The sequence below is a fragment of the Talpa occidentalis genome, unplaced genomic scaffold (assembly GCF_014898055.3).
Source record: "Talpa occidentalis isolate TD23 unplaced genomic scaffold, MPIMG_talOcc4v2.1 talOcc4.4, whole genome shotgun sequence".
In the NCBI taxonomy this organism is placed as follows: Eukaryota; Metazoa; Chordata; class Mammalia; order Eulipotyphla; family Talpidae; genus Talpa; species Talpa occidentalis.
The window spans coordinates 100,188,376-100,210,470 of NW_023604295.1; the positions used below are offsets into that span (position 1 = coordinate 100,188,376).

A 22,095-nucleotide genomic window follows, 5' to 3' on the forward strand; every position below is an offset into this window, starting at 1 on the left:
AATCTGATAGGCTGTCTCCGCCTTCCCTCCCTCCCTGACGCGAGAACCGCCTGCGCAGCGCTGGGATTGGGCGGGCCCAACTGTCAATCAAGCCCTCGCTGGCTTCGGCGTGAGCTGAGGCTGCGCGCCAAGGAGAGAGCGAGCCGAGAAGGCGACAGGCGCAGGCCTCGCGCGGACTCTAGTCGTTTTTGCTCGCCGGGCTACGGTAGCAGGTTACTTTGGGCCTTCTCCTCAGCACAGCAAAAGCGACTGCGTCCCTAGTTCAGCCCCAGCTGCTCTGAGAGAGTCATCCTGATTTCTGCACCTGAAGAGACAGCGGAAGTCTCAGGGACGGGGATTGAGAAGGGAAAAGTAAAAAGACCTGAAAATGGAGACCTGACAGAAAAAATGTAAGACGTATGCTTCATTTGGGCCACAAACCAAAATAAATTGAGTCTGAGGCTCTTTGAGCGGCGCTGGTGCGTGAATAGCTTGCAGTCTCGGCGGGGGTAGCCATGCTGTGAGAACAGCGACTTACCTTGCCAGGTCTGTCCACACTTAACGGTCCAGTCCCACCTCCCGTCTTGTCACCAGTAAATTGGTTCCCCCCACACCTGTACCGCAGCCCCTCTTAACCGGCCTCACTCTTTCCTAATCTTTGTGGTTCAGTTTACTTAGTCATTGCCTCCTCGGGGAAGCTTGTTGGGTTAAGTACCTTTCATAGAACACAGGTACTTATTTTCCTTATTCAAGCTGTTGAAATAATTCGTTCCTATCCCTACCTAGAATGTAAGCTTCATTAAGTCAGGAACCATGTAAACATTGTTTTTTCCCCACTGCCTAGCCCATAATGGGCGTTAATTAAGGCGCTGATATGTCTTCCTTTCCATTCTTTAAGTCCAGCCCTGACTGTAAGTTCCAAAGGTTTACATTTTTCTGCATTTAGCTTCAAAAGTATTCATTTCAGTGCTAATAGGTGGATGTGGTGTATTTGTCACGTATAGGAACACAAGGTCAAGAACAAATAAGTCAAGGCCTCTTCCTGGTCTCAATCTCATTGTTAGCATCCAAAGTGAATAATGCTAATGAATTTTGAATTTAAGAGCCTAAGTAGGGCCTCCCCAGTGGCACAGCGGTTGAGCGCTGGGTTGCGGGGCTGCCCGCGGCTTCTGCAGCAACGGTTCGATCCCCGGCTGCTCCCCTCGGCAGTATACTTCGGTCCTTCTGCCTGCTCTGCTCCCCGCTCTGGCTCTGGTGGATTCTCTCACCCTCCCGCTTCTGACTGTACCAGTGTTTGTATAAAATAAAATGAAATTTAAAAAAAAAAAAAATGGATCTTTAAAGAAAAAAAAAAGTCTAAGTAACTTTGCATATCTTAACCATGCTACTATGGACTGAATTATGTTCCCGCCACACACACACCAAAAAAAAAATTCATAAATTGAAGCCCTCACACTCACTGTGATTATATTCGGAGATAGGGCCTACAGAAGATAATTAAGGTTGACTAAGGCCACAAGAGTGGGCCCCTAATCCTACGATTAGTGTTCTCACAAGACACCAAAGAACTCGCTATCTCTACCATGAGAAGAACTAGTGAGAAGGTGATAGATGCAAGCCAGAGAGATCTCACCAGAAACTGACTATGCTGTCACTCTGATGTGGACCTGCCAGCCTCCAGACTGGGAGAAAGTAAAGTTCTACTGTTTAAACCATCCAGTGTGGTGTTTTGTTATGGCAGCCCAAATTGATTAACACAATAGTTTTATTTGTTGATCTATTCCTTTTTGAAGATAGAGATCCTATTTTCTAGAGGTTAAAACTATTTCTTCAAAATCATACAGCAAACTGTTAGAAAAATCTGGTTTAATTCTAGTAATTTGATGTGTGATGGGGACAGCGAGTGTGAAAAACAAATACCACAGGTAAATAGTACTTGCCAAGAGGTAGGTTATGCCACTACCATAAGTGGAGAAAATAAACCCAGAAATAATATGCTGAAATCGTAAGTTTAGATTTTATTTAAACGTGAATATGTATTTTGAATGGACCAATGCTCTTTATGAGCAGACCCTTTATGAGCAGAAGATTTTGATTCAGATCTTTTGACTGTGTACCATCTATTTAAATATAGAAGTCAGGGAAAGCTTATATTTGCTTTTCATAAAAGAGCTGGTGTTTCCTAGACATGTTTTTTTCCTTTCAGTGTTCCTTCTTTTATGTTTTCTCATCATCTACTCTTACAAAGAACTCTTTTTAAAAAATTAAAACTCAAAGTATATGAAAAAAAAAGAAAAAAATGAAACAGCAATGAGAAAGAAAAGCATAGGGTAGAAGGGTAGATAGGCAGAAAGTCATTATGAAATTATAGTATACATAAAGAAATGTAGTTCACTGCTATGGGGTGGGAGTTGTTCCAGTTTTCTTTCATAAACTGTCCCCCCAGTTTATAAACATAAACACACAGTGGCTACTTCTTCCTCTCTTTCAGCAAAACTCAAACCAACCATGAGAATCACCCCTGTCAATTAGTGCTGAGTGGACCAGGGACTAACCAGAATCAGATGACAACAAAATTTAGGTAAAAAGTTATGACTTATAGACTGGAAATGGGCTTCAGAATGGGGTAACTAATATGTCGAGAATAAAAATAAGCCAGTAACTCACTTCATTAATCCCAAAGGAAAGGATTTAAAATCAGGAAGGGAAAAATGAACCTCCATGCCTCAAGGCTTATCCCAGGAAACTCTTTTTAACTTATAGTTAGAAATTATTAGAGAGATGACCTAGTTTAACATCACTGTCAGACAGGAGTGTTTAGGACTGAAAAGTAAAGGCTCTACCTATTATTCAACAAGACGAAATTAATCACAGGCTTAACTGTGAGATACAGAAATTAGTGGGCCCTGATAATTAAATTTCTGGGTTGAGTATTGTTAAGCTTTTATAGGAACTAATTTATCCAAAAAAAGCTCTTCAGAATCCACTTTAGTAGGCACTACAGTAGGTACTAGGGTCTAATGATCAGTCTTAAAAGAAATCAAACCAGTATCAAAATGAGATTTGAACACATTAACATAGTAAATACAACAATAGATAATGTACAGAGGGAGGTTAAACCACAGGAGGAGGGGAGTTGTGTGGTCAAGCTAGTCAGGCAGTTTAAGTAGAAAAAGAATAGATGGGCTTTTCACATAGAAGAGCCTGCATAAAAGCAAAAGGTATCACACCACCATAGAATATTAACTAGAGCAGAAGATGACAAGAAATTTAAACAATAGCTAGGTTATATAAGTTAAAAACCTTAGACTTTATCCTGTAAGCAAGGGAAGTGATCAAAGTGTTTTCTTGTAGTACTTTAAAAATGTTACTCTGTTTATGGCTGGCCTCCATTGTTTCTGATGAGAAGCCAGCTGTAGTTCTCAATTTTTTCCTGTATGTCTTAAGGCTTTCTCTGTGACTGCTTTTAAAATTTTGTTTCTGTGTCTTTATCAGCAGTTAGTTATTCACTTATTTTCCTAGATCTGTGGATTTTTGTTTGTTGTTTCCTTTCGTTAGACTTAAAAAATTTTGGCCACTATTTCTTCAAATGCTTTTTTTTTTTAAGATTTATTTATTTTGTGCATACAAGAGCTGGGGTACAGGCAAGAGGTGTGGCTGTTGAGAGGATTCACCAGAGACAGAGTGGGGAGCAGAACAGGCAGATTGACCAAAGTACACTGATGTGGAGAGCAGCGGGCAAGACAGAAGAGGTCTGCTGCGCCATGTGGGTTGCTCCCTGGCTGGCCAGATCGAACTCATGCTGCAGAGGCTGTGGATAGCTTCATAATTTGCATCTTAACCCCTTGTGCCACCACGGAGGCCCTCTTCTTCAAATGATTTTTCTGCCCCATTCTCTCTCTTCTCTTCTGAGACCATGCTAGGCTTCTTGGTTCTTACTACTGATCTTCCTAGGTTTTTGTTTTTTTTTTCCTTAAATCCTTTTTTTCTGTGCTTTGATTTGGATAATTTCTATTAAGAGACAATGTCTACTGGGCCACCCTGGTGGCACAAGGGATTAAGACGCAACCTATGAAGCTGTCCACAACCACTGCAGCACGAGTTTGATCCCCAGCCAGGGAGCTACCCACATGGCGCAGCAGACCTCTCCTGACTCGCCCTCTGCTCCCCACAGCAGTGTACTTCAGTCAGTCTGCTTGTTCTGTTCCCCACTCTGTCTCTGGTGAATCCTCTCACCCTCCATACTTCTGGCCTGTACCCCAGTTCTTGTATACATAAATAAATAAATCATCAAAAAGAAAGAAAGAAAGAAACAGGGGCCTTCCTGGTGGCTCAACAGGTTAAGACTCAACCTATGACGCTGTTCGCAGCCTCTGCAGCACGAGTTCGATCCCCAGCCATGGAGCAACCCACATGGCACAGCAGACCTCTCCTGACTCACCCGTTGCTCCCCCCAGCAGTGTACTTCAGTCAGTCTGCCTGTTCTGCTCCCCACTGTGTCTCTGGTGAATCCTCTCACCCCTCACACCTCCGGCCTGTATCCCAGCTCTTGTATGCATAAATAAATAAATCTAAAAAAAAAAAAAGAAAAAGAAACAATGTCTACTAGTTCCTGAAAAATCTGAATGTTAACATTTCCCAAAAACACAGGACCCTGCAAATGACTGTGGGCCCTTTCAGCAAAGGCTTAGATACATATTAGTTGAGAAAACAGGAATCACAAAATACTATAACAAACAAAATATAGTATTGGTTGTTGATACACTGAAAAGCAAAAGTGGATCACTAAAGTAGCCCAGAGATGATAACCATAGAGAGCAGCTACCACTCCTGGGGCTATTAAAAAGGAGGAAGAGAGGGTGGACTATCAGAGAAATGACCCAGCTGAATGTAAGATCCCTGAGAGGATGCTGTCTAGGTCCTACCACTTCTAATGAGGCTAGTTGGGGAAGGGCCAAAAGAACATCCAGGCTGAGATCAATTGCTACTCCTGGAACAAAGAGCTATTACTTATTGCTGGAGTAACAATGACAAAAACTGTAAGCAAACAGAAAGGAGGAAAGGAAGGAGTTGTTTCTCTCCTTTCTCCTATCTTACAGTCTTCCTCTAATGCCCTTTATTGGTGGAACCTAGTGAGACACCATCTGGCATAGGGGAAATGTAGTTTGCGGAGTTTGACTTACAGCATCACATAAGAAAGCAAAGAAGGGTGAATTTGGAGTCAAGATAGCTCACTAACAATCGCTTAATAACATTTGTTTGTACAAAATTAGAAAAATTGTCAAGTTAATGCCCCCTTATCTATGCTTTTACAGACACTTAAACCCTTTTGAAAAGTCTCTCAGGATACCATGTCATAATCAATTTTCTGCTAGACTGTGATTGGTGCCTGTGTCTTTTTCAGAGGTAAGGAGTACCGTACTTACACATGTAGTTTCTATGAAATCATAAGTAAGGGGAGTTTTGGTGTAACTAAGGATGAGTAGATCCTGTCCCAATATTAAGTCTCCCCCCATCAGGAACAAAATGCTAAATAGAATTGACAAGAACCCAGTCTTCTCCCTACCTTCATTTCCTATACATTGCTTAATGTAGCCATAGCAAAGGGAAGACCATTTCCCAGTGCTAAGATAGGACAACCACCAGTGTCATTGAAAAACCAGTTCCTTTCTTTTGTTCCCTCTATCATGCCTCTATTCAAGCTGCCTTACCCAGGCCTATCACCTCTAGTTTTCTAATGCAAATTGATGACAAAGCAGAGTTTGGTATTTAGTATTTCACCTTAACTGTATTTTCACAGATGAAGTTTTTTGAATATTGAAAGATTTTTTGTAGATCATTGGGCATGACCAATTTTCTAAAGTTTGAATTTTAGCATCACATCTGACAGTAGTCATTTCCTCAAATCATATGATGTTCTCTAGTGATGGAAGTTAATATTCATCTTCTACCACAATTACCTTTTATTAATAACCATAAAGATACCAGGTTTATGACATTTCACATATTTAATATTTGTTTTGAATATATTAGACTAGAATAAATTTTTCTACATCTGCATATTAATTATATACTATATAGCACTCTCAATTTTTCAACACAAAAGACATATGTGAACATTAAAATGGCAGTGTACCTATTAATAACTAGATATTAACAAGATCATGAAACAGGTATTCATTTAATGGGAGAGTCCAGTATTTCCTGATAATCTTCCCTTCTTAAATTCCTCCAGTAAAGTTTATAGCCAGCAAGAACAAAAACACTAATCATAATGATTACCCCTCCAAAGATATCATAGACACTAGGAAATATATGTAACACTAGAAGCTGCAAGACCATAGCTACCACAATCTCCAGATGTTGTACTGTGCTAACCAAAGCTGGGTGGAATTTGTCTAAGGCATAATAAACTCCTAAGAATGCAATAGTAGAACAGACACATATAGCAATGAGATAGCTCCAGGTTTCTCCATCTAATGGGATGATTGGTTCTTGAAGAACAAACATAGTAGATAATCCCCAGACTGTACCAGTCCAGCCAAAGGTAAACAATGCGGTCCACATGCTGATCTTTTCCTTGATGGATCTGTACACTATCATGGAAAGAGCAGTGGTCAGTCCAGCCATCACAGTCATAGTGTATCCAAAGGCTTCTTTCCAGGCATTTAACAGGGAATTGTCATCATCAACAATGTTGGGGATCATGACAAGACAAACACCTAAGATGCTACAAGCAACTGTAGCCATGTCAATATAAGCCATCTTCTCATCTACAAGTAAAAAAGCCAAAATGGCACTAAAGACTGTGGTTGTGGCTCGCCACATAGTGGTCCCATTGCTGGGAGGAACTATTGAAAATGATGTATAAGCACAGGTGATAGAGATGACATTGCACACACCATAAAAGAAAAGTCGTAATCTGTATCCTCTAGGTCCAAAGGGGGCCTCCTGGTAGTAGCACACAACTAACACAGATAAGACCTGTAAGACAGAACGGATAAAAATCAGTTCTAGAGATGGAACTTTAGAACGATCAGAAACAAGCCTGGTGATAAGAGCTACACATCCATGAGCCAAAGCAGATCCAAACAGCACTATCCACATTTTTCTTGATTGAAAATTATTTTTTTCTGCAAAGTTCTGGAATTGTCCACTCTCTTTGGTCGTGGGGTCTTCTGTTGGTGGAGGTTGGGTATTCATGGTTCCAAAGATAGTTCTTCCTTTTCTTTTCATTTCACTTAACAAACTTTTCTTTGGATTTTCTTCCATAAAATTTCCATAGTTTTCATTGATTTCTTCATATCCATCCTCCCCAGGTTGAGGATAATGAGAAGTATATTTCACCATCACTGTGTTAGGATGTATTTTTACTCTTTTTTTAACTGGATATTTTTTGGAGGGAGAAGTATCCATTTCTTCAGCTAATCAGTTCTATTTAAGAAGGAAAAGAAAAAAATGTACATATTTAGTTGAAATTTAATTTTAATTTCTGTTATAATAATCATATGCATCAATTCAATAATAGAAAGTAGAAGTAAGAGATGATGTGGCAATATGTCTTAGATATATTCCAATGAAACTGTCTACCTTTTGTTCACTTGGATCTTAAGTCTTCCTCTACTTCTAATTTTGTTTATTTTTGTCTCATTCAGCACTACTTCCTGTCATTACATCACAAACAACTGATCTTTTTCTATCTCTTGATTCCTACCTGTCTCCACACACCCAATAAGAAAAAGACAGAAAAATAAGTAACAATTTAGATCACACTTCCTTCACTGTGTCTATTTGTATAAAACTTATTAACAGAAGATGCAAAGGCTTTTGTATAATCACTTATGTATAATAACAGGATTTGCCTTATATTACAAATTATAGTGATTTATTTAAGATTCTTGGCTCCCCATGCATTTTCAGATATATAAATATGCTGAAATTAGAAAATAAAATAAATTTATTGACATGCATTATTGGTGTGCACAATCTTTCTGACAAACAACTGAGCTTTATGTATTTAAATTTTTAACTGAAACTACCTTTTAAATCAGCAATACCGCTTCTGAAATTTTACTCTAAAAAGATTATCACAAGATGCTTTTTACCTTGTGTGTAAAAAAATAACATATTTCTTTGCACTCCCTGGTAGCACTCCCTGGTAGCGGAAGGGGTTAAGTCACAGCACTATGAAGCTATTCGCAGCCACTGCAGCATGAGTTCCATCCCAGCCAGGGAGGTGACCCACATGGCACAGCAGACTTCTCCTTGCCTGTCTCGTCTTGCCTGATGTTCCCCTCAGCAGTGTATTTCACTCAATCTGCCTGTTCTGCTCCCCACTCTGTCTCTGGTGAATCCTTTGTCACCCCCACCCCGTACCTCTGGCCTGTACCCCAGCTCTTATATGCATAAATAAATAAATCTTTTAAAAAATAATAACAAAGAATTATGGAAAGATGCTAAGGGAACAGAACTGGAATAAAATCTTTTTGCGATATACTTTTTTACATTTTTATTTTTTAATCATAATATTGCTCAAAAAATTAAAAACTAATAATTTCATCTGTTATTTAAGAAAAAAAGTGAAAAGTATGTATGAATAAGAGACGTCATTGTAATTTACTATTTTTTTATAGATGTGTTTGCTGTTTTCATTTTTGATTTTTCCCATTGACTTAAATGAAGAACAGCATTTCATTATCAATTTATTTGCATCTCTTTGATTATTAGCGATGTTGAGAATCTTTTTTTTTTAATTAATTTATTTATTTATACAAGCACTGGGTACAGTCAGAAGCGTGAGAAGGTGAGAGAATTCACCAGAGCCAGAGCGGGGAACAGAACAGGCAGAATGACGAAGTGCACTGCTGAGGGGAGCAGCGGGCAGCAGGAGAGGTCTGCGAGCCATGTGGGACCCTCGCCGGTGGCCGGGGATCGAACCGGTGCTGCAGAAGCTGCGGGCAGCTTTGCAGCCCAGCGCTCAACCACTGGGCCACCAGGGGAGGCCCTGTAATTTACTATTAAGACAATGACCCTTCATACAATAAAATGCTGGGCTATGCATCCATTAAAAACCACAGTGCAGATCTTTATAAACGTGGAAAGATGTCCACTACATTTTGTTGAGTAGGAAAAAAGTTGAGATTGTTTTAAGGATTAAGTGATATAATGCATATAAAAGGTTTTCCATCATGCTGGCCTATAGTAAACTCAATAAATGTTAGCAATAAATTAAACTTTCACCTATAGTTAACATTTTTGGAACACTGAATATCTTCTACAATGTTACTCTTTCTTTGATATCTGTACTTGTTCCTCACTTCCATTTCTTTCTCTCTCTCCTCTCTCTCTCTCTCTCTCTCTCTCTCTCTCCACACACACACACACACACACACACACATGCATACATTTATCTTCCTAAGAACAATTTCCTGTTTCCTTCCCAGTGACAGACACCTCCCTTTCCCCCTAAAAAAATGAAGAAAGTCTTTTTATTCTGTTGTCTTTGTGACACATTACTCCCTATTCCTTGCTAAGAAATTGTGTTCCAACATCATAAACCATGGTCCAGAAATCAAATCCTGTTTGTTGTTGGATACCATCTGGGTAGCCAACTGTTCCTTTCCTATTCACTCCTTTCTCTTTAAAAAAAATACCACCTTCAATTGGAAGAAATCATTTTTTAAAAAATCGCCAGTGCCTTCAAGTCATTCAGTTTCCTATAGCCTCCCACTATAGTCCTTCCTGAATATTCCTAATCTGACTGTTCTTTTTTCCCCAATTATTATCCAAACACTTCTGCTTTAAATCATGACTTCAGCTTCACTATTCCCAAGTCAAATTAATAGTTTTTTTCTCCCACATATATTTTCCCTCCCCAATTTCTCATTTATGCTTGTGATACCACCATTTTTCCAGTTCCCCAAACTAGAAACCAAGGAATACTCTGAATTATCCTTTCTGCTTGATCATCAGTCTTACTGTTTTTGTCTTTGAAATATTTCTGAGATTTTCTCTTTCTCCTGCAGTTGCATTTTACCTTTGTGATGCTGGAACAGGTTATTGTGAATTTCTTCCTTGAATATTATAATGGTATCCAACAAACTCCCTTGAGTCCCAGTCCTTTCTCCCCTAAAATCTATATTATACCTCTGTCATTGTTCTGCCTTTAAAAGATTCAAAACAAAACAAAAAAATTCCTAAACCTTTTGTCATTCAAGAACCTACAGGGATGTCCTACCGTATTGAATCTCAACTCCACTGACTGGCTCTCATGACCCTGCCCCCCTATCAGTTGTCTACTCCTTAACACACAGAGTACTTTGCCCTGATTAGTGCAGTGTCCTGCCTGTCCTCACTCCACACATGTGCATGTCACTTCCCTAAGTCTTTATTCTCACTAGTTTCTCCTCTGCTCCAACTTTCTGAGCACTGCTCACCTTTTAAGAAGGCCCAGTCCAAATAGGAACAAGCCCTTCCTTTACACTTTAATTATCACCCCCTCCCTTCTTTAATGTCAGCAGTAGTTCTAAACTAATTTTTGTAATCTGATCATCTTACTTAGTTTTCTTAACCTAGTGGGGTATTGTCTGTACTCATTGTAGCTAAATTTGCTATGTTAAATCTCCTTTTCTTGGTAGTCAGTAAATAATGACTTCTCGTTAAGTTATATTCTGTAACTTCCTACTTTCTGCCCATTATTAAATTAGTCTTATATCCATTCGAAGCTTTCCCCTTTCCCATTGCAAACCAGATTTATAGTTTCAGGGGCATGAATAGGGAGAGAATGTGGTCTAATCTTAGTTACTCCTTCTCTATTCCCTCTCTTTGGAGACTGGGAAAGCAAAATCTGCTTCTGGACACCTTCTCCATCTCCCTCTTCTAACTTCTAACTTCTAACATGCTCTTTCCTAGTATATTGGCACAGGGAAGGAAAAGGAAAGAGACTTGTGTTTCATATATTAGCTGCTATTATGTGTTGGCTTTTTTCCTATATATAAACTGGCCAGGCTTAAATACATTCCCCAGTTATTTAGGTGCTGCTGTGAAGACATTTTGCAGATATGATAAAAGCCACTAATCAGTTGACTTTAAGTTAATCAAAAGAAACACTATCCTAGGTATGCCTGACCTAATCGAGGATCCATTTAAATGTGGGCTTAAGCCCTTCTTGAGTTAAGAGATTCCCAACAATTCCTGCCCATGGAGTTCCAGCCTACTAGTAATCTTCCTTTCCTTACTGCCTGTGAGCAGCAGGTTCTGGCTTGTGTTCATGAAACTCCAGCATGCTCTTGATCTTCTCTTCCTGCCCTAACAGACTTTAGACTTGCAATTGTACAAGCCAACTCCCTGTAATATATCTCCTGCTGGTTTTCATATTAAACCTTGACTCTAATACATGTGGGAATACTCTCTCTGATTGTTCTTTCTCTGTTAACTCTGATAAGCCACTAATAGATACCTCTAGGTTGCGGGCATCCAAATGCAGGCTATCGTGGGGAAATTCTGTAAGGCTCCCTGATGTGGGAGATCCTCTTGACCTGTGGCTTATAGCCGTATAGTCTATTGCTGGTTGGTGCTCTTGATAGGTGGGTAGCTCTCTTGGACAGGTACCAATAGTATTCACTCAGTCCCAGAAAACTCACACATCTTTCCCACTCCAGTAAGTGTATCGGCCATTCATCACTGTCCCTATCTCTCCAATTTCCTTTCTCTTCGCTCAAATAAGCAAAGAAAAAATTAAAATATGCCATCTAAGCAGTCTGCAAATTGAGGGATGAGAAGGCACACCCAGTTGTTGCAAATAATGATCTGGTAACCTTCACCTTCAGTCAGTTTTAAGGGAGAACATCCCTCTCCCTCCATATGAGATCACTCCTAAGCTTGAGAAAAATAACACTAACATTACTACTGTCTTGGTAGAATCTTTAGAACAATCTCCTTATGGTACCTAAAGCAAATATCAGTTAATAATAGTTATCAGACTGATCCCAAAAGTGGTAAAAGTCTTAGATATAAAGTTGGGTCATGTACTTGATTATAATATGGGTTAAATGTGGAAAATAATGTGATATTTGATATTCATGAATGAGATTGGATTATAACTAAATATTTATAAAACTGATAGATTGCTACCTTATACCTGAGTAGTCTATCCCTGGGATGCCTCATTACTTAAGACTATCCATGTGCTATGGAGCTAGAAGGGATCATGCTCAGCGAAATAAGTCAGAAAGAAAAAGAAAAATACAGGATGGCCTCACTCATAGCAGGACTTTAGAAAACCTAAATCAGAGACCAGGAAAAAAGACTAATCAATACAAAGTAAAAATCAAAATCAACAAGCAACTATAAACCAGAGACACACTGGGGCGGAGGGAGCAAGAGGGATGGGTAGGGAGAGGAAGGACTAGAGTCAAAATAAGGGGGGGTGCAATTGTAAGGGGAATATAACCAAAATGAAAATGCATACATTGTGCAAAGATGAAAAAAGATGTAATAATTATATAAAATAAAATATTAAAAAAAAAAGACTATCCATGTGTTTGGATAGTCTTCCTTGTCCCTGAATGAAAATGAAAAGACTATGCTTAACTAGTTAACCAAAAGGGAGTTATCTTTCCAGGATATCAAGATACCTTAGGACATGCATAGAATCTGTGCAGTTAATACCCCCTGAAACCTGTGGAGAGAAGCTATTCCTTCCTCTCTCTGAACTGATAAAAAGGGCCATGTGATAAGGGACTTATAATAAATACATATTTGGTCTTTGACCCAGATTCTGATACAGATCTCCTATAGCCCTTGGAATTTCCTAGATAGTGAGAGTCACAAGGGTGTTTTTCACTAAACAGTTGAATTTTATATCCCTACCTAAGCATGGGAGCTGGTTGCCAAGAGAACCAACCATATAACTAGAGAGTTGGAACTTTTCGGTCACCACCTGAATTCCAAGGATGATGAGAAGGCCTGAAGATTGAATCAAAAACCAGAGGTCAATGATTATGACTATGTAATGAAGCCTCCATAAAGCCCAAAAGGACAAGATTCAGAGAGCTTTCAGTTCAGTGAACACTTAGAGATTTGAGGAGAGTAATCATTCAATACATAAGCTTGTGTGTGTGTTTTTCTTCTTGTATTAAGCCTTTAATCATAATGTAATATCCATCTCTATCTCATAATTTTTTTAATTGGAAGTCTCATTTATCTGATACATAGCTGTTTCTGACTTTTTTGATTACCATTTATTGTAGGATTATCTTCCAGCCTTTAGGTCCATACATGTGTTTGCTTTGTTGATAATATGGAGTTCTTGTAAAGAGCAAAAAGGTTGGACTCTGTTTTGAAATACATTCAGCCATCACTTCTCAGCCTTTTGGCTAAGATCAAGTGAAATACATTCAGCCACTCTATACCTTTTTAATTTAGGCTATGTATATTTAAGGTGATTAGTGAGATGTAAATGCTCATTGCAATTTTATTTTTGTCTTGTCTTCATTTTTTGAGGTCTTTATGTTTTATTTATATTCCATTTCTGTTGTCTTATGTTTTATTTTTATTGACTTTTTTTAGGGTTCTTCTGAGGTTAGTATATGATAGACTGTGTCACCCACTGGGTAGTCTGTCTCAAACTTATTCTGATGGGACACATTGTTACTCTCTTTAGGTGTCTGTTGTTTCTATATTCCTTGTTCTGTTGCTTCATAATAATGCCAACACTTCTTTCATGCATGGCATCATGTTGATAAATTTTTTCAGTGAGCTTTGGGAATTTAAACTCCTACTGTGCAGTGGGTACCAGAATGTGTAGTGGGGATCCACAGTGATCCCGTCCTATAAGCCAGCTCCTCAGTCTAAGTGTCTTGTATAGTTTTATGCCAGCTTCCACCTCTAGGACATGTTTAAGCACTGGATACAGCACTGAGCACTGGTTGTAGCAGAGACAGGGTCACAAGCTGGGAGTTGTTCTTTTTTTCCAGTCTGAGCCTTACCCTGGGATATTTGCTCCTGTTCTTAACAGGAGTTTAAACTCTGTTTAGTGAACATATTCAATTATTTTCTCAGTTTTAGCCTGGGTCATCACTCTGCACCTCTTCTCCTACAGTACATCAACAGTGCCTCTTCTGTCCTGAATGCCAACTCTGTGCAGCCCGTTATCCAGTGAAACATTAGGTATGCAGTTTGCTATTAAGAGAATTTGTATATTTAGCTTTTCTATCTCTGGCTCTATTTGTGCTGCTGAGTCTCACGTATTTCCTTTAACATTAAATTCCTTGGGCATAAAGGGAGCTATTCCTTAAGTAAAATGTACCTTCTCTTCTTATTTAAATCATTCTCAATGGGTAAAGTACTGGAGATACATGTCTTTCAGCATCACTAGACTGAACTTTGGTTGCTATTTACCTGCTTCATAGTGCATACCTCACAGTTTGGCCCAGTCAAATGAGTACCAGCACCAACAAGTCCACAGCAGTTCCTCATCAGGTTGCACTGGGCTTGCTGAGGACAAGCTCAGGACTCAGGAGCTATTTACTACAATCAAATCTCTAAGCAAAACAACTTTTTCTTTATTCCTTTTACAAAAGCAATATATGTAAATTGCAGAAAACTCAGAATAGTGGGAAAGCAAAGATAGTAAAATCTATCCATCCATAATCTTCCAACCTGGATATCCCTGACCTTTCCATGTCTTTTTTTAATTTGTGAACTTCTCCCCCCACCAAAATATTGAATATTATATTGTATTATAACTCCCCCATTTTACTTACAAGTAGATTGAAAATATTTTTTCATGTTATTGAATATTCTACAGCATCACTTTTAAAGGCTAGTTAATATATTTTCATAAATGGACTTTGAAAACAATAGGTCACTCATTAACTTTTGCTTTTTGTGAGCTGAAAGGCAAATGGAAAAAGCAACTGCCACCACTGATCCTTTATATAAGAATAGCTTAATAACCATCGTAGGAAAAGATATGAATAGATAACAAATTTAAAGTTTTCCCACTGAATATAAAGAAAATATGCTTTGTGGTAGCCAAAGACTCTGAAAAAACAACTAGGAGATAAACCAAGGGTACAAATGTTTGCTTCTCTGTTCTCCATTCAGACATCAACCATGGAGAAAAACTGGCTGGGATTAAAAGTAAAATACAGTGTGTCTTTATTCATATTTTGTGTGTTTATTCAGGATCAATAAACTGTTTGGCTTTGAAATTGTCTGAGGCAACCATTTAGTTAGGAAAAATGAAACCAGAGGAAATATCAAGCACAGATGCTTCCAAGCACCTGGGATGTGCTCTTTTAGATTGCTTGGCTCTCAATATGGCTCTAGAGTCTCTCATTATAATGATACCTATGTCTGTTTAGCTCCTTCTATATTCCAGGCATACATTAAAAACTTATTTTCTAATTTAAAAACAACTCTTTGATGCTGTTATTATAACTCCATTTCACAGATGAAGAAATAGTTTGTGAAAGGTTAAATAGCTCCCTGCCTGTTAATGGGTGACATAACCTCTCAATGGTAGAGCCAAAATGCAAATCTAGGTCTGCCTTCCCAAGACCTTTTTAATATACTACATTGCAAAGTAACCATCTGTGATAGGCAGAATAATGTCACTCCCCTCCCATCCATACCCAGATGTCCACAGCCTACCTCCCAGAACCTGTGAATACATAGCTTTATCTGATAAAGTGGAATTAAGGTGACAGATGGAATTAAGACAGCCAATCAACTGACTTTACAATAGGGAGGCTATCCTGGGTTATCTAGTTGGTCCCAATGTATCCTCACAAGGGTCCTTAAAAATGGAAGATAGACTCAGAAAAGTCAAAGGAAATGTGACAACAAGAGCAAGATGAGAGTGATGCAATGTGAGGACTCAGTCCACAGTTGCTGCCACTGGAGAGAAAAGGGGAGAATGAGCCATGGAAACTGGGCAGCCTCTGGAAGCTAGAAAAGGCAAGGAAATGAATCCTTCCTCCAGCCTCCAAAAAGAAATATGCCCTGTCAACACCTTGGTTTTTGTCCAATGATCAGAACATGATAATAAATTCATATTGTTTTTAGTCAGCACTAATAGAACAAGTTTGGATAATTCCTTCAATCAAATCTCTTTGGTTGCTATAAATTTCATGTGATTACTTATATAATTCTCTAAAAATGCTATTGTCGAGGCAAAAATTGGTTTTCTTATCATTCCCTTGTACTGTCTATTCACCCTCTTAGCCACTTCTACTCAAATCTTTATCTAGGCCCAGCTAGCAAATTCCAGACCAGGGGACAAGTACTAAAATTTGTCCAGATCTGACTTTTTAAATGTCCCTTCTGAGAAGACTCAGAGCCACAGAGAAGTCATGAGCCCTCATACTAAAACTACTCCCCTCCCATGCTTATGCTGGACTAGACTTGTCAACTCAAATTTCCTTTTTTTTTTTTTTTAAGATTTTTATTTATTTATTTATTTATGCATAAATAATAGGCCAGAAGTACGGAGATGAGAGGATTCACCAGAGACAGAGTGAGGAGCAGAACTGGCAGATTGACTGTAATACACTGCCGTGGGGAGCAGTGGGCGAGACAGGAGAGGTTCTGCTGCACCATGTGGGTAGCTCCCTGGCTGGCTGGGGATCGAACTCATGCAGAGGCTTCAGAGAGTTTCACAGTGCTGTGCTTAACCCCTTGCGCCACCAGAGAGGCCCATATCTCAGATTTTCTATGTTGTGCCCAGCCCAAGGTATCTCTTTTAATCTACCATGTCCACTCTGACAAAAGATCAAGGCACCATTGAAAGGCAGCATGCGAAGTTACAATGTCCTTTGTTACCTGTGAGTTCCATGAAGGCATGAGGATTACTCATATTTGTGTTTCTAGCACACGAAACACATTAGGTTGATTGAACCAAATAAAAACTCAGTACTGAACTGTGTTCTATAATTACTCCTTTGTTACCAGCCTGTTGTCAGCTATCACAGGCTCTGCTATTCATTCTCCCATTTCTGTCCAGATCACACCTTTGAGATTGTCTTTGTTATCTTAGCCACCCAGTTTTAATTCTAACTCTGTGCTGGGTATGTTGTTTCCAGATCATTGAGGAACTCCTCTGCTTGTCTGGCCTGTCATTTGGATTCTGTGCTGACCAAGCTTGCCCAGAATTGTCAGAACAACCCAAGATCAGCATCCTTGCAAATTTCTTAGATTGAGAGAACTTTAAATTGAGGTACATCATTGAAGAACTTTCAATCTATAATTAGGAAAGCCCTTGAATCCCATTCCTCATACCTTCTTATAAAGCAGATTCTGAACAGTCCAGCAAGAAATAAATAAGACTAAACACCTAATAATTACCACAATAAGTGAACATATAGAAGAAAACAAAACATAACAATTCATTGTGCATTTAAAGGGGATAATACTTGAGGCTGAATTCTGATCTTTATATTCACAATATTGACCAGCAAGAAACTGATATTTGCCTGAAAAATCAGCAGCATAGGAAATCCTTCATTCTGACCATTCTTGGTTGTGAGAAATATAATTTACTTTGAGTCTGAGAAATGGCAAGTTTGTTGCATTTTGGAATCTGGTTCTGGTATCCTGATCCTGATAATTCAGCCCTTAGGTAGAGCTTGGTTCTGTATTACAGTAGCAATAGTAATCTTTGTTTCCAGAGCTACCTTCTGATACTGCCAATCATCCCACAAATGTGTATTCTCAATTTTAAGACTCAAGGAGAGAATGTGGATTGATCAATCCAAATTCACCATCATTGCTGTACTTTGTTGGTGACAGGTCAGTGTGACATCTTCTGTGAGGATCACCCCCTATAGTGTTCACAGATGCACAACAGTACCAGAATTGGAGGATAGCTCACACATTCTAGGCTAGAATTGATTTGGGACACAATAGACTGAATAATGAGCTCTTTGGCACATTAGCTAAAATCAGCTTAAAAGAGGAATATTTAGATGAGAATGAAACCTTATTCAGGGCTGAAAAGCTGAAGTTGCCCAACAAGGTATAAGTCATGGCTGCTTTGATGGAGCTGAGTTAGGCTGAAGCTAGAGGTATGACTAGCTGGGTTGGGATGAAGACTACTTAGATGAACTAGGAAAGGCAATGGTTCCTGGAATCCATAGCAAGCCTATCTAGAAGGAGCAAGGAAGAATGTGATCCAAGTGGGTTAAAAGGAGTTGGGTTAAGATGGATTGTGGGAAAATGAGAGAAAGGCCTGAGGATTTTGCTGGGGTATATCAGTCTGAGTTAAAGGAAAGTAGGAAATTACAGCTAGGGTACTTGGAGATGAAATGAGGTATGGTGAGAGATCTGATGGGCTGGGTATAGGTTGGGTATGGAGGCAGAAAGAAGAGGGAGAGGGGTACCAAATAGGAGGCCTAGTCTAGCTTTGAGCAGGAGACTCAGCTAAGGTAGAAAGCTAGGGAAGAGATAACTGGGGTTATCAGCAGTGCAGGAGCTGCTAGAGACAACAGCTGGCTCTGAAAGTGACAAAGAAAAGAGTCAAATATACAAGAATAGAAGGTGGAAAAGGAAAAGGGGTAGAAGAGGGCACGTACGGATGAGAGTTACCAGTCTGGTTAGAAGTAGGGTAAACGTTCTGTTTTGCCGTCAGTTTAGAAGCAACTGGGCCTGTTGCTGTGTAGGCAAAATCAATATGAGAAGCCTGGCTCCTCTATATTCAATGGTGCTTAATGACTTTAGTAGACTGTGATGAATATGCATGCCAGGAAAGGAAAATGTTAACCAAGGTTGACAAAAAGTCTTATGCGGCAGTTTTCAAGCAAGCAGGTTGATTTGGCTTGTGTGAAGGCGATGATGCCTGATTTGGAACAGAGCAATTTCTGTTGTACCATTTTAAAATCCATTCTGGCACACTATGATGTATGTGTCAGCTGGCAGCTAAGAACTTGCTGGAATGCAGGCATTTTTCACCATTTATAATCAACACTTCCCCTTCCAGGAATGAGTTTCTAATCTCTGAAGCACTGGACTTATCAATTTGCATAAAATATCCCATTCACAATGAACACAGATTTATCATCTACCACTTATTTTCCTACTGGTTTTGTTTTGTTTTGTTTTTTAAAGCAGAATTGGTTTGTAATGAATCCACACCTTTAAGTTTGGTGAAGTGCTAGGTGAGTGGCAGGGAGCCATCACTAGAAGGGAGAGGGGCAAAATAAAATCCTTTTCTATTTCCATGATTGTTTTTTATACAGTCTAAAAGGTTAAGTCACAAATTTGATAAGATGCCAAGTAAATGTAAAACGGTGTTCTGATTACTTATAAAAGTTGTACTTACTGGTTGCTTAACCTTTACTTAACTCTCATGAGAGAGGATTAAACAATCCTGCTGAGTTCAAAGAAGTCAGCTAACCCCCCAAACTTGCGCTAGTCATTGAACAAAAAAGTTACACCCAGAATCAATTGAGTCTAGACTCACATCACCCAAATAGTATATACACCAGCTGCTCACATTTGCCCTGTTTTTGCTGGTTTATTCACAAGAAAGCCAAGCCTGAAATCCCCCTTGAGGCCAAGACATATTGAAATGGCAAATGAATTCAACAAGTTTCAAATTCGGTTTAACTTAATCATAACTGATTCTTCACACTATAGCTATCAGTCCATTTCATTAAAATCAGATGAGATAAAACAATAAGGAGTGGTGAACAGATACCACTTTGTTTCAGACCAAACTGTAAGTTAAATTTCAAATGAAACTTGACAACACTTGATTGGTTAAGTGATATACCTAGATTTATTAAAATTACTCGACTTCTTTAATGTTTCTTAGAGAACAAGCATACACATATATACAATGCTACTCCAAAGTTGAAAGGAGATTTTATAAAGTCCCATCATTGCCAGAGGCATTGTATATGAAGACAAGCATAGTACAACTCATCTCAAGAGTTAATTTTATCAGCAATATGTACCAAAATTTTAAATGTGTGAATGTTTTGACCCAGCAATGCCACGCCCAAGAATATATCTTAAGGAAATAGCTAGTAAAGTACATCCAGATGGCATAGCTTTCTTTACATGATGAAAGATTGAAAATCATTGTTCTTTAATGGAGGACAGTTTAAATAAAAAAAAAATCAATGCAATATTTTGCAGTCATCAAAAACAATAATGTACTTATTATATGTTGACATAAAAGTCTTCATGTCATGTTGCTAAGTAAAAACAAAGGTGTAAAAGATAATTCATAGTATGACTATATAAAACAATTCATATCTATACTTGTAGATGGTGGAGTTTCATTTCCATACATTCTTTTATTTTTTTATTTAATTTTCTTTATACATATGTATCTACTTCTAAGTCAGGGAGGGAAATCAAGCTGTTTAAGTAGAGGGAAGAAAATCATTACTCTGTATTTTAATCCAACCAGAATAGTCACCCAGGAAGCCAAATGTAGTTCTTGTATTTCTGTGCCTTCTGTTGGAAGGGAAACTGTGGATAAATAGACCATATAACAGAGGAAATTTGAATATATAGTGTCTAGAACCTAAACCAAAAGAGAGGTGATATACTATTCAATGCACAAACTAAGCAGGATGCCTTTATCTTACATAATGTTTGAAAGAATTAATTCATTGTGCATATGTGTGCTATAGCTTTACAACTAACAAAAAATAGGGATTCTAAATGGTAGCAAAGAATATAATTACCACTGGTTTTTCCTACATAAGTTACCACTCCATAAATCTTTGTGTTAATGTGGAGAAATCTGACCTGAACAGATGGACCTCATGCTGTTTTCTAAAACATGAACAGATTTCTGATCTTCTGGACCAGGAAATGAAGTCAGCAGTAAAACAACAAACATTATCACCCATCTCCTAGAATTTCAACTTAAGATGCTGCTAATAAAAGCAATATTTCCTTCTTTAGAAATACAGCACAGTAATGTTTCTGTCTTAATGGAATGTGCTCTTGAAATTTTAATAAAATATAGCAGGATATTTGTGCACTGGAGGCACTGACTGATCCCTGAACCACAACAATTTTGTGAATCCTCTCTGTGGTTCTAGGCAGTTGGCAGTATTTGGTTGCCTACACCCTTCATTTTCTGAAGCACTTCCCTAAGGGCTACCAGTTTGCCTAGTTAAATCTTCCCCTTTAGCCCAAGGGCCCCTTTCCTTGAGCATCTTTACCCTAGTGGTTTCACAATAAATGGCTCTCTGTCAAATAATTAGCAAAGTGGTTTTTTTCTTGCTCTACCACTTTATAAATATGTAATTTAAGGCTGTAAGGAGACTGGTAGAGCCAGCTGGACTGGGTCTGAGGAGGAGTTGGGGCAAAGGAGATGGCCCATTGCGACAGTATGGTAGTTATATAAAAGGAGAATGAGCAAAGAGTTAAATAGATTGAAGATAATGGGAGCCAAATTTCTCACCATCGGAGAGGTAAGTTATGAGCAAACAAACGGTGAAGACTAGAATGAACCCTGTGGTGTTGAAGTAAATAGATGAAATAGATACAGATGTATATTATGTGCTTATATGTTTGTGAATTTCCTGGTTCTGTCTTCTAAGCTTGCCTAAAAGCAATGACACCCCAGTAGCAATTACTACAGCTAACATCCAGATTTTGCATTCTCTACTAAAAGGAAGCCAAGCTCTTTGGAGAAATAGTTTTTTAAATGACTGAAATGTTTGAGACAGGAAAAGTAAAAGATAAACCTGAAATATTTTATGTCAGAAAGCACTCCAAGAATAATACAATGAGGTCAAAAGAACACAAGAACCAGCATGAAGAGGATTTCAACAATCAAATCTGGGACAATGTCAGCATCAAAATCAATAATTATAATAATAGGTTATAATCTATTGAATGAAACAGAAATCCACAAGTCTCTATAGCTATAAGTTAATGAATAAACAAATAAAAAAGGGTCTGAAATTACTTCAAAATAAAACATAAAACATATATTGGAGATTACAATATCCACCTTATAGAAGTACATGAATTAATGTGTGTGAGGTGCTTAAAACAGAGCTTGGTAAACATTAAGTAAATGTTAGCAATGTGGTGATAGTTATATGGAAGCCCTGAACTTTAAACCACAGCTTATCTGAATTAGGA

General features: G+C 38.5%; 1 protein-coding gene and 1 long non-coding RNA gene across 2 annotated transcripts in view; one reads left to right on the plus strand and one right to left on the minus strand.

The window, feature by feature from the left end:
* Nucleotides 1-20,210, plus strand: LOC119257738 (uncharacterized). Its single transcript, XR_005128108.2, has 5 exons — nt 1-389; nt 2,471-2,560; nt 5,295-5,385; nt 14,081-14,148; nt 17,067-20,210. It is a non-coding gene; the product is annotated as an uncharacterized LOC119257738 (long non-coding RNA).
* The window catches only part of SLC35G2 (solute carrier family 35 member G2), a 23,577-nt gene continuing 7,458 nt past the window's right edge, over nt 5,977-22,095 (minus strand). The window contains exon 2 of the mRNA XM_037525930.1: nt 5,977-7,413. Coding sequence (XP_037381827.1) covers nt 6,157-7,395 — 1,239 coding nt within the window. The 5' untranslated portion in view covers nt 7,396-7,413 and the 3' untranslated portion in view covers nt 5,977-6,156. The remainder of the gene's footprint in view (nt 7,414-22,095) is intronic.